This window comes from Vidua macroura, chromosome 6 (assembly GCF_024509145.1).
Source record: "Vidua macroura isolate BioBank_ID:100142 chromosome 6, ASM2450914v1, whole genome shotgun sequence".
NCBI classification, from domain to species: Eukaryota; Metazoa; Chordata; class Aves; order Passeriformes; family Viduidae; genus Vidua; species Vidua macroura.
Window position 1 is genome coordinate 63,109,138 of NC_071576.1, and position 21,213 is coordinate 63,130,350.

Here is a 21,213-nt window from a genome sequence, read left to right on the forward strand (position 1 = left end):
AGTAGCTCCTGCTAGCCACTGCCTTCTGCAAGCAATAGTCTGCTTCCTAGCAATTGTAAAATCTACATCCATGTTATTGTCACGTTACCTCTGTGGTCTCTGTTCTCTCTATCCAGGCCTGTAAGGGAGGCTACATCAATACACGTCATGGGTACTTCAAGTCCTGTCTTTTACTTTTGCTGAGAATAAATCCATCTCTGTGCATAAGATGCTCTAGGTGCCAGGCTGATACAGCTCCACAAGCACAGAGTTAGTGTAAGCAGTCCCCTGGAAAGGAGGAAGAACAGTACCTGTGAGCTGTTCTGTGAGTATTCAGATTTTATCAGTCATCCTTGAGTATTCTTACAGTCCATGGCATAAATAACTCAGATAAAGAATTAACCGATTTATCTGAAGTAGCTACAAAACTCTGCAGGCAATTGCAGTATGCTTCCTTTTCCTGATGCCTCTCCCAAAATCAGTTTCTCAAAGCATCAACATAAAACTGACAAGTGCCTCATATTCAAACAGTTATTGCACAGAGGTATCAGCGAGCATTTTCCTCCCACCATCCTTGAGCACTGTTTCACACTTTTTATTTCTCCAGTACTGTCAGAATGACAGAAATAAAGGACAGAAAAAGGTTCAACCATCCAGGGCCACATTCCTTGTTTACCTCAGGTTCTCACCTGCTGCTCTGTTCTGCAAACACAGGCTCCTTTTTGCAGCATAAACACTTTCCCCATCATGTCTCCTTCCCTGCAGATCAATTCCTCAGGGTCAAGATAAACGAATGTATGTTATTACCATTTGTCCTGCCACATACCACCAGGGAAGAGGTCCAGGTACATAATGCTTGTAGCAATAGGGATTACTGTCTTTTTTTTTTGGTGTATATTCCTAACAGGACAGTCAGTTTACAGAGAATATGATGGGTTTTTCTTTAGGGATATGGAGAAGAAAAAGAAAGTGATGTCAGAGCTATATAACTTTTAAAGGAGCAGTGAAAAACTTTAACTCTGTGTAATTGTCAACCTAGATTTGTTCTCTTAGGGTTTGCAGTCTTTGCAACATTTTGTTCAGAGCATGAATATACTATGTATTGTTTTATAAGTAAGTTTTCTTTTTTCTTTTCTCCTTTTGCACTGAATTTTTTCCATGAGCCATCAGCAAATAGGAAATGGATTTATATCCATTATAAATAATAAGAACTAAGAGGTTCTACAGAGAACTAACTTGAAGATGATGAAAGACTTGGCTGTCAAAGCTGCACTAAGCAGCAATAGAGGGTTAATCTCTAAACCAAAGACCTGACTACCCAGGAGACCAAGTCTTCTTAGAGACAAGAAATTCTTCCGAAATCTAGAAAGAAATGCCTAAATGGCAGCTTTTTTTTTTTAACTGTAAAATTAGACTATGCAGCTAAGGACTATGTCAGTGTCTTTTTTCTAAAAGTATCTAGTGTTCTCTTTAAGCTCCTTGTACTAAGAACATGATACTCAAGAAACAATGGGCACATTTGCAGAATAGCTCTACACAGTGAAAACAAATGAGATGATGGATAGTTTCATTACTGACAGTGATTTTTATTAGTCTCGCTGATTATTTTCTTCCTTACATAAAAAAGGGGGCTGTGATTCAGAAATACATTGCAGCAGTTTGATAGCTGGTACTGCAGAGTTAGAGGAGAATAATCTTTCTTGCTGTTTGCTTCAGGTAAAATGTGAAATAAGAAAACTGAGACGTGTAATAGAAGAGAAAAATATCACAATGTAGGAGTTTGCCTACTTGAAAAATTTGTATTGGTATGTAAATTGAATACTGCTATGAAAATTCAGTTTTTCCTCTTCACCTGTTTCTTGACATTAGTATTTTCTTTATAATCTTTTTGCATTGTGATAAAAGGGTTTTTTAGCAATGGGCATTTCACTCATTTTGTCACTTCTATACAGGTATGTTCCAAGGATTGCAGTGTGTACCAGGCACAAGAATGAGGAACTCTTTAGAATTCTAGTTTAGCATTTGACCCAAATATTTAACAACAAAACTGAGTTTCTTCACTGAGGTAAATTAAATTTTACTAAACACATGGACTGTAAAATTGCTTTCTTTGTTTCTTTCTTTCATGTTAGCTTGATAAATTAATCTCATACTGCAAAAGTAACTCCATTACAGGAGATGATCAGGATGCAAACATAAATGTATAGAAGTAAACTATAAGCTTAAAACTGAGCATGTAATTGCTTACAGAGCAATTCTGAGCTACAGAATTGAATACCAAACACTTTCAGTCAGAAAACACAGTTCCATGGATATAAGAAAATTCTGTCTATACTAGGAGAAAATGTCTCTTAAATTACCATATAAATGAAATATTAAAATATGGAAATCAGTGAGATTTCAAGAGTTTGTGTCTTAGCAACACAAGGTAAAATCTTTATTGATATGTTGTTCAGTTTTTAAATTAATCTACTACATACTTTAGCAAATCTACTTTCTAGACCTTCTCCATAGTGACTGACAGCTTCATGAGATATAATCATTGTGTTACTCTGTGGGAAAATTCTCACTGTTTTCAGTATGATGAAAGAATTTGGAAACAACATTTACTGCAAACATTGAACAAGATGAATTTTGCATTGCAGAACTTTGAGTAGTACAGAACTGCTCTTCTTGAGAGGTGGACTCAACAATTCTGTAAATACTGATTTTTCATACTATTTAAATGTATTAGATAAAAATTGATAGCAAAATAAATATTTTTGGGTGTTGCTGTAAATATTTAATGCTCTTATTCAGACAACATTTTACACTAAAGAATCACCCTGTCTCAAAACCTTTCTTGCAAGTTGATAGAAACTGTACTTCACAAGAATTTTAGAAATTAGTATGTTCGAGAAAGGACATTTAATATCATGCTGTTTTGTCCTTTGAAAATCTGCATAAGCATACAGTCAACAAAATCCTTCACTGAAGATATGAAAAATTAACTTTATGATTTATTTTAATTACAATTTGAAATTGTGTGTCTGGTTCCTGTTTTGAATAAATCTGGTTCCAACACCCTTGAATTTTATTTTTATTACATCCTTTATTATAGCCATTTAGGTCCAACCTCCTGTTCTGCAGCTTTACCACTGCCATCACCAGACAGGGTTAGACACAGCTTTGTCAAGGGCAGGTATTTGACCTCTTTTTGGGTTACATGTTCTGATGATGTATCACCAATGCTGTAAAAACTCATTACTAGTGCTCAGTCTGAGCCTCCCATGCCATCATGTGTGGCTCTTGTCACTGGTCAGATAATTTAGCACTATAAAGGGTTTATTACTGTAACATTTGCAAGTGGTTTCCCAGCAGTGGTAGGCTCCTGGAACTCCTTAGTTTATTTTTCATATTAAATTAGCCTAGTTTATTCAACTTCTCACAGTTTATTTATTGTGGACCCTTAACCTTCTTCAGTAGCATTTTATGGACCTTTTCCAGTTTTCTATCACCTCTGCTCTTCTACTTCATAGGCAAGTCAAAAGGTGTCAGCCAAGGTTTCTCAAAGAATAGATCTGCCCTAGAACCTGACAAAGGTTTAGACCATTACAGTGGAACAACTACATTTGCTTTTTGCAGATTGCATATATTTATCAACTATTAAGTTTATAGTTTTTATTATACTCTCTCTCTGTTTTTCCCAGCTGACTTCCAGGGTATAGATTTGGTTTTAATCTCGATGAATCCACTCTGACATCTACATTCAAGCTTGAAAGTAAACAACACAGATTTTATTCTACCTCTTTTTGTAGCTTGCTTTTAGTTTGCCAGAACTTGTTGATCAGCAAGTCAGCTGGCTGACTTATTCTGCCATGCAACATTTACAGTGCTGTCTCTCAGCAGGAAAAAGCTGTTCTCAGAAGCTTTTCTAAAATTGCAGGAGTGCAGAGGAATGCCTCATCTATTACCTTCAGACAGCTGCTGGAGACCAAAAAATGAGTAAGATACATACTATAGCACTATAGCTTCTGCATCTTTTCTTAAACTAACAACAAACCTTCTGTAGATGTTGCAAACCAACCTGAAATGTGGTCAGCTATCCTGAGGAGGTAAGATTATTTTTTTCCCCTTATGGTATCAATTGGATGTGTCAGCTGTGTGTTATGTAAAAGCAGTATCTGTTATACTCTAAAAAAAGTGCTGGGGAATACCTTGCCAGTTAGGATGCAATTTTTATTTTGCCTGCCTTTCTACATGCATGGATGCATTGGTTTATATATTGGTTATTTAATATGTTTTCATAGTGGAAAAACATTCTTACACCAAAAAAAAAAAAGTGTGTATCCATCTTGTTTGCTTAGCTACACTGATATAGACAAAGTAGTACAATTTATAGTACAGACTGGCCTGTAGTAAGGAGTGGCAATTATGTAATTTTTTTAGCAGATTGTATATGACAAGCTCCAGTCAGCTATGGGGAAGTTCTGCTTTTACTGTCACAGGAAATCTGACAGCACACAAATGGAGCCACATACTTTGAAGGAATACTGCAGTAACCTGTGCTAGTTAGGTGTTTGAATTAACTTCTGATGAGTAAATAATGTTTGTATCCCTAAATGGAGAAGAGGATATAGTTATGGCTAGATGCAGGCTAGAATATTTGACTGAACTAATTTAGGAGGACCAAACCCCCCTAGATTATTGTGGTAGAAAAAAAAAAAAAATAAACCCAAAACATTCTACAGGAATTGAATGCTGCTATCATATAACTTATTTAGAATCCAGAGAGAATAATGTGAGCAGAGAGCAACGAGGAAAGAAATAAAACCCTTTTTTGTTTGAATCTTCTGTTGTCTAGAATGAACTACTGGCATACGCTGTAGAGAAAGGGGAAATTATGATACAAATAGCACAGAAATGGCCCACATCAGGCTGGAATTATAATTTTAGTATCCTGTAAAAAATTATCTGCAGTAAGGTTGAGACTCTAAGTTTTATAAAATACATAGAAATAAAAAAGCTGGTGATGCAACTTAGGGACACGGCGCGAGGACGAGGATGGAGGCGATGTAACACCAACTTAACTCACAACGTTGAGATTTAAATGCAGCTGTTGCTGCGTAAAGGAGATGCAATTTTTACCTCGCTGCCCTTCACCTCAGTAGGAACACCTGATGTCTTCTAAAGGGAGACGAGGGTACAGCAAGGCAATAGAATAACGGGGCTGGGGCCAGCGCTCCTCCTCAGCGGGGTCCGCGCAGCCTTTCCCACCGCTGCCCGCTGACACCATTCCCGTCCCGGGCTGCGGCGGCAGGGACAGCCCCGGCTCCGCGCCCGCCCCTCGCCCCTCAGGCCCGGCGTTACCGCCTCCCCCGCGGGCGCCGCCGGCGCCATTCCCCCAGCCGTTCCCTCAGCCGTTCCCTCAGCCAATTCCCCCGGCCGTTCCCTCAGCCAATTCCTCCAGCCGTTCCCTCAGCCAATTCCCCCGGCCGTTCCCCCAGCCGTTCCCTCAGCCAATTCCCCCAGTCGCTCCCTCAGCCGTTCCCTCAGCCTCCGCTGCGCGGCGGGCCGGGCCGCGCCGCTGGGTGCCCGCCCCCCGCCGCCGCAGCCGGCGGGCTTGGCAGCTCGGAGGCTGCTCCCCGCCAGGATGGTTCACCACTCGGGCTCCATCCAGTCTTTTCGCCAGCAGAAAGGTCAGTACCAGCCCCGCTGTCCCCAGTCATCGGGAGGCCCCGCGCACCTGCGCGCCCTGCGGGAGGGGAGCGTCGGGGAGGGCGCACGGGTCTGGCCGCGGTGTCCGTGCAGCATCGCCCGTGGGTGCCGGTGCGTTCTGGGTGCGTGCCTGCAATCTGCCCGTGGGTGTCGGCATGCGGCTGAGCCCGGGTCCTGCTCTGCAGGCGCACCGATGCTGTCGGATGCGCTACTGGGCGTCAATGCGGCTGCGGCGGAGGGGAGCGCAGCCGGGCCGAGCCCAGACCTGTCCGGGCCCCGGCTGCTGGGGGGCCGAAGGGCCCGGCCCGGCCTCGACCCGGCCCCGCCCTGCCTAAGTTTACTCCCGAAAGGCGGTGCTGCTTTGGTTCTCGCTGTACAGGTGAATCTAAAGATGCCTATATGCGTGATACAGACAGGTCGTTCACCCTCTACAGTTCACCAGGTTTGTTTTTAGGTTTTAGTCTTCATGCCATCCTGTTATCCAAGTACAAAAGTAGAGGAAGAATATTAGCCGTAATTGGGAGGAGGGCTCTGGTGTTCCAAGTGCAGATACAACTTAGCTTCAGTCTATGTATTAGGTTATCTTTTTGTCTGGGATTTTAATTGCCAAACAGAAGCTCTTTGCTGGTCAGCAAATATGAAGGTAAATTTCCAGTTGTTATATATCACTATAAAACCTGTATTGTGTTCATGTTAGAAAAAAGGTAATACTCTCAATGAACTTTATTTATTTATTTCTTGATCATGGAACCAATATTTTTTAATATTTTTTATCTCTAATTCTACTTTGATGGGCCAGATGAACCAAGATTTCTCTAACTTTGCTCTCTTTCTGTAATTGACAAACTTTTTTTTTTATTATTGTTATAGTGCAGTATGCCATAAATTATGATAGGAAATTGTATTCTTTATACGTAAATGATGAGGTCACTTATTGGATTTTGCCTCATTCAAGTTCTTCTCTTTGACTGGTTACTTGAAAATAAATAATTCAAAGCACTTTTTCCATTCTGGTAATCCCATAATAAATTTACTTCCTTGCTGTAGAGGTTTTGCATTTAATACCACATTTAACTGCACTTGTGTGCAGTAATGAGTGGTGCTGTCTCAGACTGTAGAAAGTCTAGTTATGTCAGGCTCAAAGGTAATTAATTAGTATAAAAATGTATTTTTTCAACTGTCAAGTCTACATTTATAAAAGCATTAGAAGCCTTGAAGCCACAGCGTTAGTCCTTACTTTTTCATAAGACAATATTTCTTACATTACAGTAATGATTAGCAAGCTCCAGAATGATTGTCAAGGCTCTTCAGAAAAAATGCAGCTGTTCTGTGATAATCTTTAAAAAGCATACCCCAAAACTAACTTTCATTTGTCAGATGATACCCTTTTCTGACCCAGAGACAGGGCAACTGAGATGTGTTTAAAAAATTTTTATTCTTTTTCAGTCTCCCATGAAGGGTGAGACAATACAGATGTTATAATTCACGGCATCACAATCAAAAGCCAACTATGTCCTAATTACAATACATTATAAATGTTTCTTGGCCTATCAGCTTTTGTCACACCATGCTGTAAATACCTTAAAGCCAATCATCTAAAATTACCCCTCATGGGTCCTACTACAATGCATCTTTCATCGTTGTGTTTCTCTAAAATATCCAGTCTTATTTGGCAAGGCCGTCCTTTGAAACTTGTTGCGTGTTCAATTTCTCTTTCACCAATGTCTGTCAGCTTTAACTATGTTCAAGTTCTTTGACTTGTGATTTATGAAAGTCTACGTTTACACAAGTCATAAAACTTTGTAAAAACTAAGTGAATTTTGCCAGTTACTTTTTGAGAAGATTGTTGTTCTCATCTCCTTATTCCCAAAAAATCCTGATTTAGGTACCTTGCCAGTCATCAGGCTTTGGAAAAGAGAGGATGCTTTTACAGAGCTGGGTAACCTGTACAGTATCGACTAACATGACTGGCTTTCCCAAAGTTCTCAAATGCAGTGTGCTTTCTACAAAATGTGCCTGAGTTCAGTCTCTTTTTCTCAGCCTAAAGCTTTTAGGAATGGGGGAGGACAGCATAAAATCTTGAGCAAAAGGCTATAGCAAAACTGAGCAAACATAAATGGCAATCAAGAATTCCTCATCTTACCGGGAGGTATTGAGAAAAAGCTGATAATGTGGTACTCTGAAGTTCAGGGACACTGAACTCAGAGGCAAAAAACATTGTGTCCTTTTGTTCTTTTAATTTAGTACTTTATATCAGTCTTTATTTAAAATTTAACCTTTTGCTCACTGTAATTTCTAGCTCACTTTGCTGAGATGTTGACTAAATGCATTATTTGTTTTCCAGCTGCTTACAAAATAGCGCCCTAAATTCCCTTTCTTTATAGAATTAGTGGTAATCTTCATGAAATGGCCAAATGCCCATCACAGCTGTGCCTTGTATGCTTCACTTGCATTAAGACCAAGCTTCATTTTTTTTTGGGGGGGGCATTGAAAGGGCATTCTATTTGTGTGGGTTCTCAATCATATAGGAAAAATACACATCAGGAAGTCTCATAGTTCCTGAAAACAAATAGAAAATAATTTTAAACTCTTCAGAAAGAGAACCTACCTATTGCCAGGTAACATAATATTCAAAGTCACTTGCTAAAGAGGAGTAATTTTTAAAATGGGAGACAAATAGGGTAGAGATCATTCTTTTTTCCCTTAGTTACTCTGAGCACTTTGCTCTAGCTGAGAAATTTCAGTAAAAAAGCTGTTTTTACAAGTTTTGGAGGAATAAGAAGATTAAGTTCTCCAGTCTCTTGGGTGTTTTGGAGCCTTCAACAGGAAGGAGAAAAGAAAGAAAGAAAAAAATTGTATCTCAAGGATTTGTTACTGTTTAGAATTAAGGTGTTGGTTTTCTTTATCTTTCCTTTCTTGACAAAGTGAGGAGGTGTTCGGAGTAGGAGGCTGCTGCCATCTTTTTGTCTTGCTCTTTGTTCAAATTGTGTATGCAGAGTGAAACCTTCAGTTTTAAAACCTGCAGCAGAACTCAGTGCAGTGTTAGAAAAATACACAGAAAGGGTTGAAAAAATTAATCTCATTCTTCTTCACCCCCACAATTCTTGTTCTTCTATTTGTATCCAAAGACAATGTCTATTGAGAAGAGCATTGTCCTAGAGGTAGACTAATCTGTGTCTGCACAGCAGTGTGTTAGATCTGTTTAGCCATCTGTATAGTATTTTCTGGCTATTTTTAACCTCTGCTTTGGCAGAAACTGTTTTTTCTGAAATTATTTTCCTCAGTAATATTCTCAGATAAAAACCATATTAGTAAATATAGACCTTGATGCTTTTTTACTTTTTCAAAAGGTGATGCAAGCTACAGCCTCTGAGGAATTATGTCAGAGGAAAGGGAAAGAAATGTTTCTATTTACTAGTTTCTTCCCAACCATCCTTTACAAAAGAATAATATTCTTCCTTAGAGATTAATATGCAGGTAATATATACTGTATGTTACTGTATATACTTCTTTAATATACAGGTTTGTTTCAAACTAGTAAGTAATTAATAGTTATTCATAAAGGTGAAATAAGATAATGTTGATAAGAGCAAAGATAATCTCTACAGTAATTTGTAATTTAATAATTCCAGGGAAAGATAGCTAGTTAGGAATCCTAATCTTTTACATGTAGGACATAAAAACATGCTGCAGCCTTATGGTAGATTCTGTGTTTTCCATAATAGGTATGGGGTAGGTGCTAAGCAATTGCTTGTTTTATTAGGGGACTTCACTGAAAACTTGTGTTCTTCAGAAGGAAAGGCGACCTAATTTACAACAGGCTCTTGTAACAGATACTTGGTGAGTGGGTTTGAATAAACCTGTGTTTAAAGTGCAGGTCAAGGCCATTACTATGCTTAAAATCTTAGACGTCTAGGACTTTTATCCTCATACACAGACTAAAATTTCCTGCATACTTTGCTGGGTGCTTTTACTGAGTAGTGTTGTTTTTTTAATACCTCTATGAAAGCTTTTTAATGAAGGAGTTCAATGCTAGGAAAAAGAAAAGATGTTTGTGCTTTAAAATTGAGTTGCTTTCATCTTGATGTGTGAACTTTAAGAATGTGGACTGCAGATTGAAATCCAGTGGCTAACCTGGGCTGCTTCTCATGTTTCTGGTCAAGGAGTTAAATATTTCCTGGTTCAATGCAGCAGGAAGGAGTTAATCAACTTCAATACTCATTAAGTCTTTGAGAGTACTGATTTAGCCTCTCAAGGGATTTATCTTGGAATAGCTTAAACTTGAGACTTCTGAAGAAATCAGGATCTTAATGAAAGATGTATTTCTAGATGTATTCCGATTCTTATTAGTGCCAAATATTTTGTTTCATTTTATATACTGCTACTTGAAGTTGTAGTGTGATTTAGAGGGATTGAGGATTGGCTTGAGAATCTCTAATTGCTCTGCCTTCACAGGATAGCTTGTTGCTTCATTGCCTTTTTTGTTAAATCACTTTGAGCTAATTTGAGAACCACTATTGTTGTGGAGTAAAGCTTTCTGTTATGGTTGCTTTACTCTGATTTTAAGATCTTAATGACCTGCATTCTTCATAAAACAACATGTGAAATTGACTTGCATTTCTTGTGAATTGTAATGAGAATTTGTAAACATCATATTTTATATTGCTCTAGAGTTTTCAGTATTCAGGAACTTGGATTTGTGATTAAGAATCTCATCGAGACTTCTCCAAGGATGTTTGGTGCTTCTGTGGCATAAGTAAACGTAGTAAACTAATAATAATCTGAAGAGACGATGGAAATTACTAGCAGATGGAATTCTGTCACACAAAAATTTATGAGAGATTGTGACCCTTTGCCACTGTTCTCCAGAGCAGAAGGGCCAAGTTTTCATGTCAGTGTGAACGAAGCAATTGTTTTGGCCTCAGCTCTTCAGTTTTCATTCCAAGGAGTGCTAACATATACAGAAAGTTTCAAAGCCATACTCATTTCATATGGAAGCTGAGAGCAATGCAGCAATTAATACAGTCCCTTAAAACAATGCTATATTTAAACATTGTTACTTAAAATGTTTTTTCAGGGCACTGAAAGGCAAGGTCCAATGTTTAATAAGGCTGTATTTGCTCTTACTTCTTTTGCCTGATACAACTGCTCAACCTAGGATGCACTCCATCTTTTTCACTCAGACACTTCTGATGGGCCCATAATATGTCTTTTTATTCCAGATTACACTGTTGTGGGTTGTAATTTCAAAAAATATAGAGCTTTTTTGAAAACAATCACTAAATATGACATATTAATCCTTATATTATGCAGGTGCATGAGTACTGTAGAAAAAAAGTAATTTTTTTTTTTCACAGAATGAATATTTGAAATGAGAAAGCTAAGGATATCAGAAAATTTTGGGATGTCACATAACTTTAGCTGGCTATAGGTGATGATGATGCTGTGATTAGATATCTGGGCATTAACTTCCTACATTCTCTTTTAAGTATAGCTTGATATAGTTGCATCTGTGGACAAACCTTGTACCTATTCCACAGCTTTTCAAAATTTCCTGAATAAGGACCTGTGAAAATAGGCCACCCTCGCCACCACTCATATTCTTTAGAACCCTCGTCAGTTATATTTCATTGGGTAGACCAAAAAGTTGTGAGTTCCTGATCTGCCTTCATATTTTGGTTTATTTATTCTGGTTTTTGTAATTTTTGAAATCTGCTAAATGAGTGTAAATGAAACAGCCCTGTCAGTTTATCTTCTATTGTAGTAGTATTTTGAATATATCAGTTTTTGTTGAAAAGTCTTGCAGCAAAATCAGCACTAGTCAGTATATTTTATGATTAGAGGTATTTTGAAGTTCCAGTAACTGTGGGAAATTGAAACACTGTTTTAGCTAACAGTACCAAGAGCCTTGCATTACACTTAATGCAGATGGCTAAGTAGTAACTGGGAAAGTAATGAAAGAAAAAATAGCCATCCATATTTTAGACATAGTGTGACAGCAGAAAGTGGATGTGCTAAATTCACAAGTTTGCTGAGCAACGTGAAGATTACGTGTTTTCTGCTTCAGCCTGTCTAAACTGAAGAAAGTGTCTGTGTTGTCTTTTGACAAATGACATTTGCAGAAAGCATTGTATACGTGCTTACCCAGCTTACAACTCTTTACCAAACTGCTTCTGGAGTTAGGTCGGTTCTGTATATTCGATAGCCTATGTTACAGTAGGTTATTTATTAGAGACAGGTGAACTCAAAACCAAACTGCAGTGTACAGCAACATGTTTTAACAACTCTGAGCTACAGTGAATGCAAATTGATCACTGTTTTCTCAGAAAGAGATTCTGAGTCTGCCTCAATTTGGATTATCATCTGTCTTGTGAGGGCTTTTAGCCAGTGCAGTTACTTAAGGGAGGAATTGTTCATTTGTCTGACTGGTGAGGTCACAGTTTAATTCACAGTGTATTTGAGTATTTAAGTGAGATTTTGAAGAAACTGGTACCTTAGGTTTTCCTTCTGGGTCATGTCTCATGTTCATACACCAAGCAAATAGTGACATCTATTATGTAACTGTTTGATCTGCTTAAAGGTAGGATCTTGTGAGTGGGAAAGAAGATGCCATGAAAGCATGCTGAGTTAGATTCCATCTGTAACTCAGCAGAAGGAAGTGTACTTTGAAGAGTATCTGCAAAAATCCTTTTTGAACACCAAATTGCCACTGTTCATATGTTTTTTATTGATTTAGTTAGTGACAACGTGGAACAAAGCCACATGCGTTTTGTTGCTTCTTGTGTGTTGTTTTTACTGGGTTCCTGTGTGGGACCCTAGCACAAGAAGGATGTGCAAACAAAAGAATTTTAGGGCTCGCTCAAATCTGCGTTGAAAAATATTTAAGTACATCACAGTTACACAAGAGTTGTAACTAGTCATGTATGGTCCAGATAGCTCCTGTGATGATGGCAAGCTCTGGAGTTAGAATATGTTTGAGATGTCATATTCTATTCTCTGCTTGTCTGATTCAGTAGAATTACTGTTGCTCAAAAATTTCTGTACTCCTTCCTGTTTGTTTAGTAGCTTTATCAATAATATCTCTTTATAATTCAGAAGGTCTAATATATATAATATTTGTGTTCTCTTATCTTTCTGGTTCATTAAACTAATGGAGTTAGTGCTTTTAATGAATTAATTTTCCTGAAGCATTCATTTTGTGGGGATTTTTTGTGGGAGAAGGAAGTCTGTTTTTAGCTGTGGGCTATATTGTTGTCTGGCGTAAAGGACAGGTGTCTGCCAAGGAAGGTGGGAACATCCCTTGGAATGGAAACCCTTCCCTCCAAACTATTATAACTTCAAAATTACAGGGATTTCAGGCAAAGATATGGGAAAAGGAATAATAGTTCTTTACTGTATATTTATGTAACAAGACCAAAAACCCCGGCAGCAACACCAACCAAAACCACAAACAAACACCTTTTAGGATATTACTTGGAATTAAATATAATGTGTTGGTAGGGAATAATCAAAACTTTCTATTCTTTTGTGGTGTTGAAAAGGAGCATCTACAGCTTTTTATTACTTTATATTGTAGGAAATCTCAAAATAAACCTGAGATTGACTTGTATTTGAGCTGAGGCATAAAATATTTTGAAATCTGCCTTCATAAATGCTTGTACTTTAATGGAAGGGGTTTCTTTAGAGAGAAGAATGATTTTTCATGTCATGGTGACAATGATCTGTTCATCAGTCTGACTGGGCTTTTTTCCATCTTGGTTGCCACTTTGTGACTTTTTGTTCAATTTTGGCATGCTGGTTCTGGAGTATTATCTTAGGGGCCTACGAGTGCCATAATCTAGTTAATGTATAATCTATTAGACATGATTAATTTCATACCTATGGCCATCATAGGTATTTGCTGTCAGTCTTTTCTGCCTAAGCAGAACGAATCCAAATTTCTTGCAGCCTGGAATGGAAAGAAGGCAAAGCAAGGCATCAAGTAATGGATCAAACTGGTTATTCAGCATTTTTTTCCTTTAACAAGGGAAAAAAATAGAGAAATGCTTTAAAAACATTTAATTTTAACTTTAATTTTGAATACCAGTGCAAAGGTATGAGGCTTTCCCATTTCCTTTTCAATTTCCCAGTATTTTGTGTAGAAGACGGTGCTATTAAGAGCAGTGTGTGACAGGTGTCTGTTATTTTTGTGTTTCTTGGAGCCCTTTCATGGGCTTCTGAAGAGGCAGGGAGGGAATAAGTGGCTAAAAAGGAGGTCACATTTTTGTGAATTCGAATATGTGACTATGTGAAGCTGTTTCCTCTACTGCACTCATCTGGCCATCCTTTGCGTGACACTGCGGTCTCAAAATAACCCGTTTCTACATGGTTGTGAGATCTTTAGTTCATTTTCAACATGCTTGTCAAGCTGCCAAATGTCCATTTATATTTTATATATCTGGTATATGTGTCCATACTTTTTTCCAGAAAAAGAAAGCAGTTATCAGTGCAAAGATGCTAGCCTCAAACCACCACTCTCTACAGTAATTGTGAGCATTAATATGCAAAAGAAAAATATGCAAAAAGAAATGGTAACAGCTGAATTCACATCAGAAGCTTTGCCCAGAACATTTCATAGATTTCTTCAAGAATATCCTCAAAGCATATACCTTCATGAAAAATACATTTAGTTAGACTTTTAGTTTACTTTAGCTTCTTTATCTTCATTAGGGTAATTTCCTCTTTTTTTTCCTCTCTCTTTGAATTGCACTGTTTTCCAGAGGTGAAGGGCTGGAGGGGAGAGGGGCAACACTATTCTTTTGCTACTATTGTCATTATTTTTTTACTGATTGGTAGGTAAGTACAGAATACAGTTTCCACTAGAAATTGTGCAGTAATGTTGTTTTGGCTATGTGGTGTCTTTACTGCCCTGTTTTGCTTTTATCAGGAAAACTAATCCATGATGTCAGAGGTTTACATCAAAAACGGAGACAGAGGAGTTCTGTAACTTTATTCAAATAAAGGGAGCGGCATCTATGTTGTTCTCCCTTCTCTCTGTAATTTCCTTTTTAAGGTAGTAGAGTTATGTTCAGAGTGTCCTGCATGTGCAGATAAGTTATTTCTTAGACTGCTCTGGTTAAGTGCTGCTTCATCAGCTGCTCTTCCTCTTCCATGTCCTCTACCTTCTGAGCTGTCTTTGTAACCCTCTATTGGACTGCCTTCAGTATGTTGAGGTGTCCTGTACAAAGGTGATACTGAAATGAGCTGGAAAATAAGCTTTCTACCACGATTGGAAGCATTATGAAGCAGGGATTCTTTATCAGCGCTGGACATGTTAGAAGGCTTCAATCTAATGTGAGTGACAAGACTTTATGACTAGGTATTTATCCATCATAATCATGCACACTCATTACAATGTACCTCCTACCTAACACATAAGCATCACTTTCCTAGAACTGATTTGCATGCATCTGCCTCCTACTGGAGGTCCTTATATGGCCCTGGAGAGTCCTCTAAAGGTGGTTGTATTCACTGAGTTCTTTGATACTGCAGGCAACCTTTCCTTGAACTTTTTCTTTCGGCATGTGCTGTTGCTTCTCGTTACATAACTTGCCAAAACCCCCACTGTACTTCTCTTTATCTTTTCTCCACTGGTTCCAGCTATATTTATCATCCTGTGTGCATACCTTTGCACCCTTTTATCTTTCTTGCTAGTTAGTCTTGAAGCTCTGTTCAGCAACTTCAGGGGAACTGAAAGTTTATAGTCTCTGTTATTTACCAGGAGCAGCCCAAAGCTGGATGCTGTTTGAGATGTGGCTGCAGGAGAGTCAACTAGAGAGGCGTAGTCTCTTCCCTTGACCTCCTAGCTTCACACTTGTCAAAGTAGCTCAAGAAGGAATCCGCCTTTGTTTCTACAAGGGCTTCACTGCTGACACCACTGAGGGTCAACCTGTTGAGAAGTGCAGTGCCAGTTATTATAGTAAATAGCCAGTGCCATGAATTTCTAAATTAAATTGTTTTGTTGGTTTCACCAGAAAGGGAGGAGGAAGCTGTTCAAAGAAGCATGCGTGGCTTTGTCAGTTGGTGTGAACAGTGGATGGTTTGGCTGCTGGAGCGGTTAACATTTGTCTTGAGAAGCAAAAGCTTGTAAAGTATTGAATAGGTAACAGGTCATCTATCAAACTTTGGTCTCAAGGCTCCAATTACCAAATGCCTGCTAATTTGGAATTCTGGCTGTTATTGGAAGATCTTATAGGCATAGATGACTCAAAGAAGGGCAGATCACCAGCTGTAGATGAGTTGTGCTAGTTTAATTTACTTATAACCCAACACACTGAATGAATTTGGCCTAAAAAGCTGCCAGCAATAAAAGCACTACAATCACGTCATGTGTCCTACTAGTAGCAAAACAAAAAGAGAATAAACCTTCCTAAAACAACCGTTCAAAGGTTGGTCACTAGGTCCACACACTCTGGTGTTTAGAGTGGTCTTTTTAGTCAGTTTTTACTGTTCTGAATTGTGCTTCAGGAAAATTTGAAAAAAATAAATAGGTATATGAGTCTTCATGTTAAATGAAATGAGTTAATTGCAAATTACAATTTTTGCAATCTCTTTAGTGACAGCTGTTCTTAATATTATATTCACTTTGGTTTGCATACTTAAAAAATTATTTACTTTTTTCCCCCTTTTGTGCATTAACATATATAGACATGATTTTCAAATCCTGAAATGGAAGTAGTAATTTTTAAAAGGTCAATAATCACTTCCAGAAAAACTTTTCATGGATTTAACTTAGACTCTTATTTTTGTGTTGGATATGCTTCCTCTATATTTAATTCCACAGAATTTATTATAATGTTAATAATTTTATGGACAGTGCTCTAAGAATGAAAGTGAGGCAAGTTTTGCTAGAGAAAATATCTTCTAATTGCTACCATAACTAGAAAAGTTAGATAAGGTTCTTAGCATGTAAGAACTATTTGCAAATCTGAAATGAAAGCTGCAAATTTCAAATCTAAATAAGTTGGTATGAGTTTAATAACATCTGTTAAACATGATTCCCTGTCTTTTCTTTCAGACAATCTAATTGATTTAACTGAATTTTAATTAATCGGGGTCATCTTGGTATTTCATAACTCTATTAAAGTGTTTTAATATCCTTGATAGGTTCGGTAGGATGTTTCATTTGTAAAAGATAAGATCTATCTGTATGCATTTATAATGGGGGTGTGGGTTCAACAAAGGGTATTATCAGGAAAAACCTTTTGTCACTCCTAATTTCTTGTGTGTGTATGTTTGTATTAGGACATGTATCCTGCAGGATGCATTGTTCTGCAACCTCTCATGAACCTGTTGCAAATGAAATTTTTTTCCACCAAAGGTCAGAGATGGTTGGAAGGATGTTCCATGTTTTCATGGAAGGATATGCAGTGTATATTTGAAAAAGTGACAAAATAATGGTTGAAATGCATTTGCATCTTGTTTTGAAACAGAGAGATAAGAATTAAGTTCTATATGAACAATTCTATAATTTCATTAAGTTATAGAACATTAATAAAAATGCATTATGCATGCAAAGAAAAAATATTTTCCAGTAATATTGAAACCTTAATCTGGTGCAGAGATGAACATAGAGGAGTTACATAGTTCTGTACATTTTGCGTAATTGTGTTTGCTGAAAGGATATCATTTTCTCTTTAAATAATAAGCTTTGAAAGAGCATAGGTAACTTTTTAAAAATGTATTTAACCTTTAGAGTTTTTAAGTACTTTAGTAATAATCTCAACTTTCCCCCTGTAATTTAGGAAAACTATAAAATGACGGATTTTTTAAATAGCTCTGTACACCTCCACAGCATTGAGCTGCCTACGTGGGCCTAATGTTCAAGTAGCTGAGTTGAGTTTGGTACAAAGGTTGCTGAAGGAGGTGAAAAAAAGCTGTCTTCTTAACAGGCTTTCCATTGTATCCTGCTCGTTCCTCCACGCAGCCTTTGTCACATGCTGACTCTCATCAGTCACTTAAAGCTCCCATGAAACTGCACTGCAGTTCAAACACAAAGTGCTCAGCTCTTCAGGACTGAGAGCTCTAAGGATCTGCAGACAAGTTCTCAGGTGAGCAACAGTTGTACAGCCACAAACTGCCAAAACCAGCGTGGCTTTCATATATAGATACGGGCAACAAAATCGCATCTCTGTTTCAGTGTGAGCAAAAAATTTGTTTGAGAACAAAAACTGAACTTCACTGTCACAGGGCAAACTGGCAGCTGGGGTTAAGGAGAATCCTCTGTTCTTCTAGGTACCCCAACTCATCAGTTCTTCTGGGTCTCACATCAACATACCGTGTGTCTCTTCCTTAGCCTTGTCTGTAACCTCAGACGTGAGGATCCAGATCTGTGTCTCACCCAAAAACATTTCAGAGAGAAATGTATATAGCTCTGCTTCTAGATAGTGTTACTTTGCTTCGATTTTGTTACCAGTTCACTTTATACGACAAAGGTATCAATTTTAAAGCTTCCATTTTAAAAAGTTTGGGAGTTAACTGGGGTTTCACAGTGAAAAGTAGATCTGTTAAATAAGGAGATTTAAAGATAGTGGCCTTAGTGTTCTGAGCTTGCTTCATCATGTGAAGATTTAGAATAGTCGAAATTTTTATCTTGGTCCAGATGGAGCTACAATCTATCTGGTGGAACATAAACACAGTGTGTTTTGCTGTATTTGAAGGAATTGCTGTTCCTTGTTTTGTTCAAAGCAATTCCCACACAACAAAAGTAATGTTGCCCATACTGAATAGAGGATACCAACATCTCTGGTTGAGAAAAACTGAAGTCTTATATGGCTGAGGCTCCTTAGGATAGCTTGTTTGTTCATTAAACACAGTTAACCTTCTGGTGTGCTGTGTTTTTCAGTAATGAGATGACTGAAAAAAATATAAACTTTTAAATTAACAACATTAATAATTAGGAGAAATAAATTGATGTAAAAATAAATTGGCTTGATTGGTGTAGCCATTAGTAATGCCAGAGGTTATGATCCCTTTCAGGCTTCAGATGCTTGAAAACCTATAAGCAGTGCTTTAAAAGTAGTAGTAAAATGCACGCACCTTTTCTGCAAAAGTTTTTCAAGATTAAAAATATAACCTAAGCATTTCAAATAACCCTGTGACAGGAAAAAGAATATCCCTCTCCAAAATAACTTCTGGCATGAATTCAGTTTTTTATTCAGTTTTACTGCAGCACTGGAAATACTATAAGCCTTAGCCAAGCCATTGTCCCGAGTACCTTCTGCCTACCTGCAATTCTCCACGGAAGTTTTGCCAGCATCAGGTTTTCAGCTGAATATAATCAACCTCACTGGAATGGAATAATAGGACCAAGAGCTTGGCATTTGTTATAAACCACAACTAGGTCTGTCTCTGTAAATGAAATCTGGGAAGAGGGAGGAGAGTTAGGGGTATTTTTTCAGATCTGACTGGAAATACATAGAGCAGTATTGGCTATGACTGAAAATACAGTGACCAAAATGAGCGACTTCTGTTTCTCTGAGTAGATCACTGCCTGAGCATTGTTCAGGGCAAGGCCTTAAGCAGCACAGCACACATGATGTCTACCTAGTTAACTGGCCAAAAGACCAGTTTTTTTCTTAGCAGTACCAAGGTGATCATCTGAGTCTGTATTTCACAGAATGAGGCATAGCAAAACTTCTCCTTTATGTTTCTAATGGCCAAAACCTAAAGGCCTCTGGGAGGTTGCTTTATTTAGAGTCTTTCTAGATTAGCATGATATTGAGCATGCATTAAATTGTGCATACTAATTTAAAAACCAGAAAAATGTATCATATTCTAGCTCCATCTTTCCTGCCTGGCCTATCAGAAAACTGTGAGTAGTACAGCTCTCTGTTCTGGCTTTGAGCCATGTAGAGATTTGCCTCTATAACAGGAATTGCCAGCATCCCTTCGGAATGAAGACTTCCCAAGGCAGAAGTGCTAAAAAAGGCAGCATCTAATTAAACCATAAACATGATTTACCTTTTTTTTGCCAACATGAGGAATTTATACACTCATGCTATAATCATTTCCATGCTCATGCTAGCTGCCAGAGGAATATTATGTAGGGAAAGAATGAATAAATGGAATTGTAATAGAAAAACAAGTCTATTGGGCTTTTTCTGCTAAGTGTATACATGTCTGCTATTGCAGATGAAAAGATCCCTGAACAAGCAAGGACTGTGTAACAAAGTTCTAGCTGGAAATAGAGAGGAAGGAATGAAAATAATTTCAGTAAATCAATATAGTGATCCAGTTGATGATGTCAGCCACATGCTATTTGTGCTGGGTAAGCATTTGTATGCCACAGCATAAGAGCTAGGTAAACATTTGCATGCAAGAGCAAGTGCCATCTAAATTAGCATATCACAGAACTGTGATATGGACTGTGACACAGTAGCAGAGTATGAATTAACTTTTCCAAATTTTTAGGTGGTTCATACCACTAACATAACAGCAAATCTGCCATGAGATTGCTTTGCTGTGACTCACTTTCTTCAAGCAGAAGCAGCATGGTATTAAGGAATCTGTTTGAAATGTCACAGGGGAATATAGAGTAAGAGAGAGCAAAAGGGAATAATTTTATTTTGAATTGAGGCATTATGTCATAAAATAATTATGTTCTAATTTTTTATATGTATCACTTAAATTGGGGTTAAAATTGAATCTCAGTATGTATTATTTGCATTATCATAAATTTCTTTGGTAATAGTGATTCATCTTGCTACACATACTGATTCCAGTATAGAGGAAAGAAACATTTCTCTTTGGCAACACTAATAATTATGCAATAGGCTCCATAGTTACTGGCAGCCTATCCCTGCTTAAGAAATCGATCACTGAAGCCATCCAGAACAATTACAAGGTATATGTCTTTATATATTATTCTATATTACCCATTGCGGTGTCTCACTACTGCAGATTTTTGTTTAATAAATGTCCATTTAGGAAGAACTATATAAAGGAGACTCCCTAGAAATACTTCAAGTAGCACAACAGGCATGTGTGTCATTGCTTTGCTCTGAACAAGGCATTGTCAAGGGCGCCAGCCCAGTGCCCACTGCGTTCTTTGCACACAACTACCTTTTTATTAAGAAGCAGAGTTCTTTCTGCACATACTTACTTAAAGACCTATGGCATCTTCTGAGGCAACAGAAGCTTACCTGTCTACCTTCACCTGGTACTAAATAGTTACTTTGTCTGACCAAGAACAGTTATGCTGTGCTGCAGAACTGGAAAGAATTGTCCTCAGTCTAATGAAGTTCTGCATTTCTTGGTAAGAGAAACACACAGAACAAAGCATGTTCTGTGAGCTCGACAGAAGTTTTTAAAGGAAAGGCCCTTTTAAACCTTAGCTATTATAGCTAAATACGGGGGGATATCCTGCTGATCAAATAACCTTCTTGGTAGACTCTGATGTTGAGGAGCATGTTTAGTGCACGCAGCTGTGTGCGCAGCTGCAGGACAGCTGGAGATTGGGCTGTCGGGAGCCCAGAGACAAGAGGCAGTGAACTTGCA

The 21,213-nt window shown here is 38.0% G+C and overlaps 1 protein-coding gene and 1 long non-coding RNA gene across 2 annotated transcripts in view; both read left to right on the top strand.

The window, feature by feature from the left end:
• The first annotated feature begins 225 nt into the window (after positions 1-225).
• Positions 226-2,210, top strand: LOC128808719 (uncharacterized). Its single transcript, XR_008437525.1, has 3 exons — positions 226-304; positions 1,696-1,784; positions 1,932-2,210. It is a non-coding gene; the product is annotated as an uncharacterized LOC128808719 (long non-coding RNA).
• Positions 2,211-5,588: 3,378 nt separating this feature from the next.
• The window catches only part of ANO3 (anoctamin 3), an 82,480-nt gene continuing 66,855 nt past the window's right edge, over positions 5,589-21,213 (top strand). Inside the window, exon 1 of the mRNA XM_053980158.1 lies at positions 5,589-5,657. Coding sequence (XP_053836133.1) covers positions 5,612-5,657 — 46 coding nt within the window. The 5' untranslated portion in view covers positions 5,589-5,611. The remainder of the gene's footprint in view (positions 5,658-21,213) is intronic.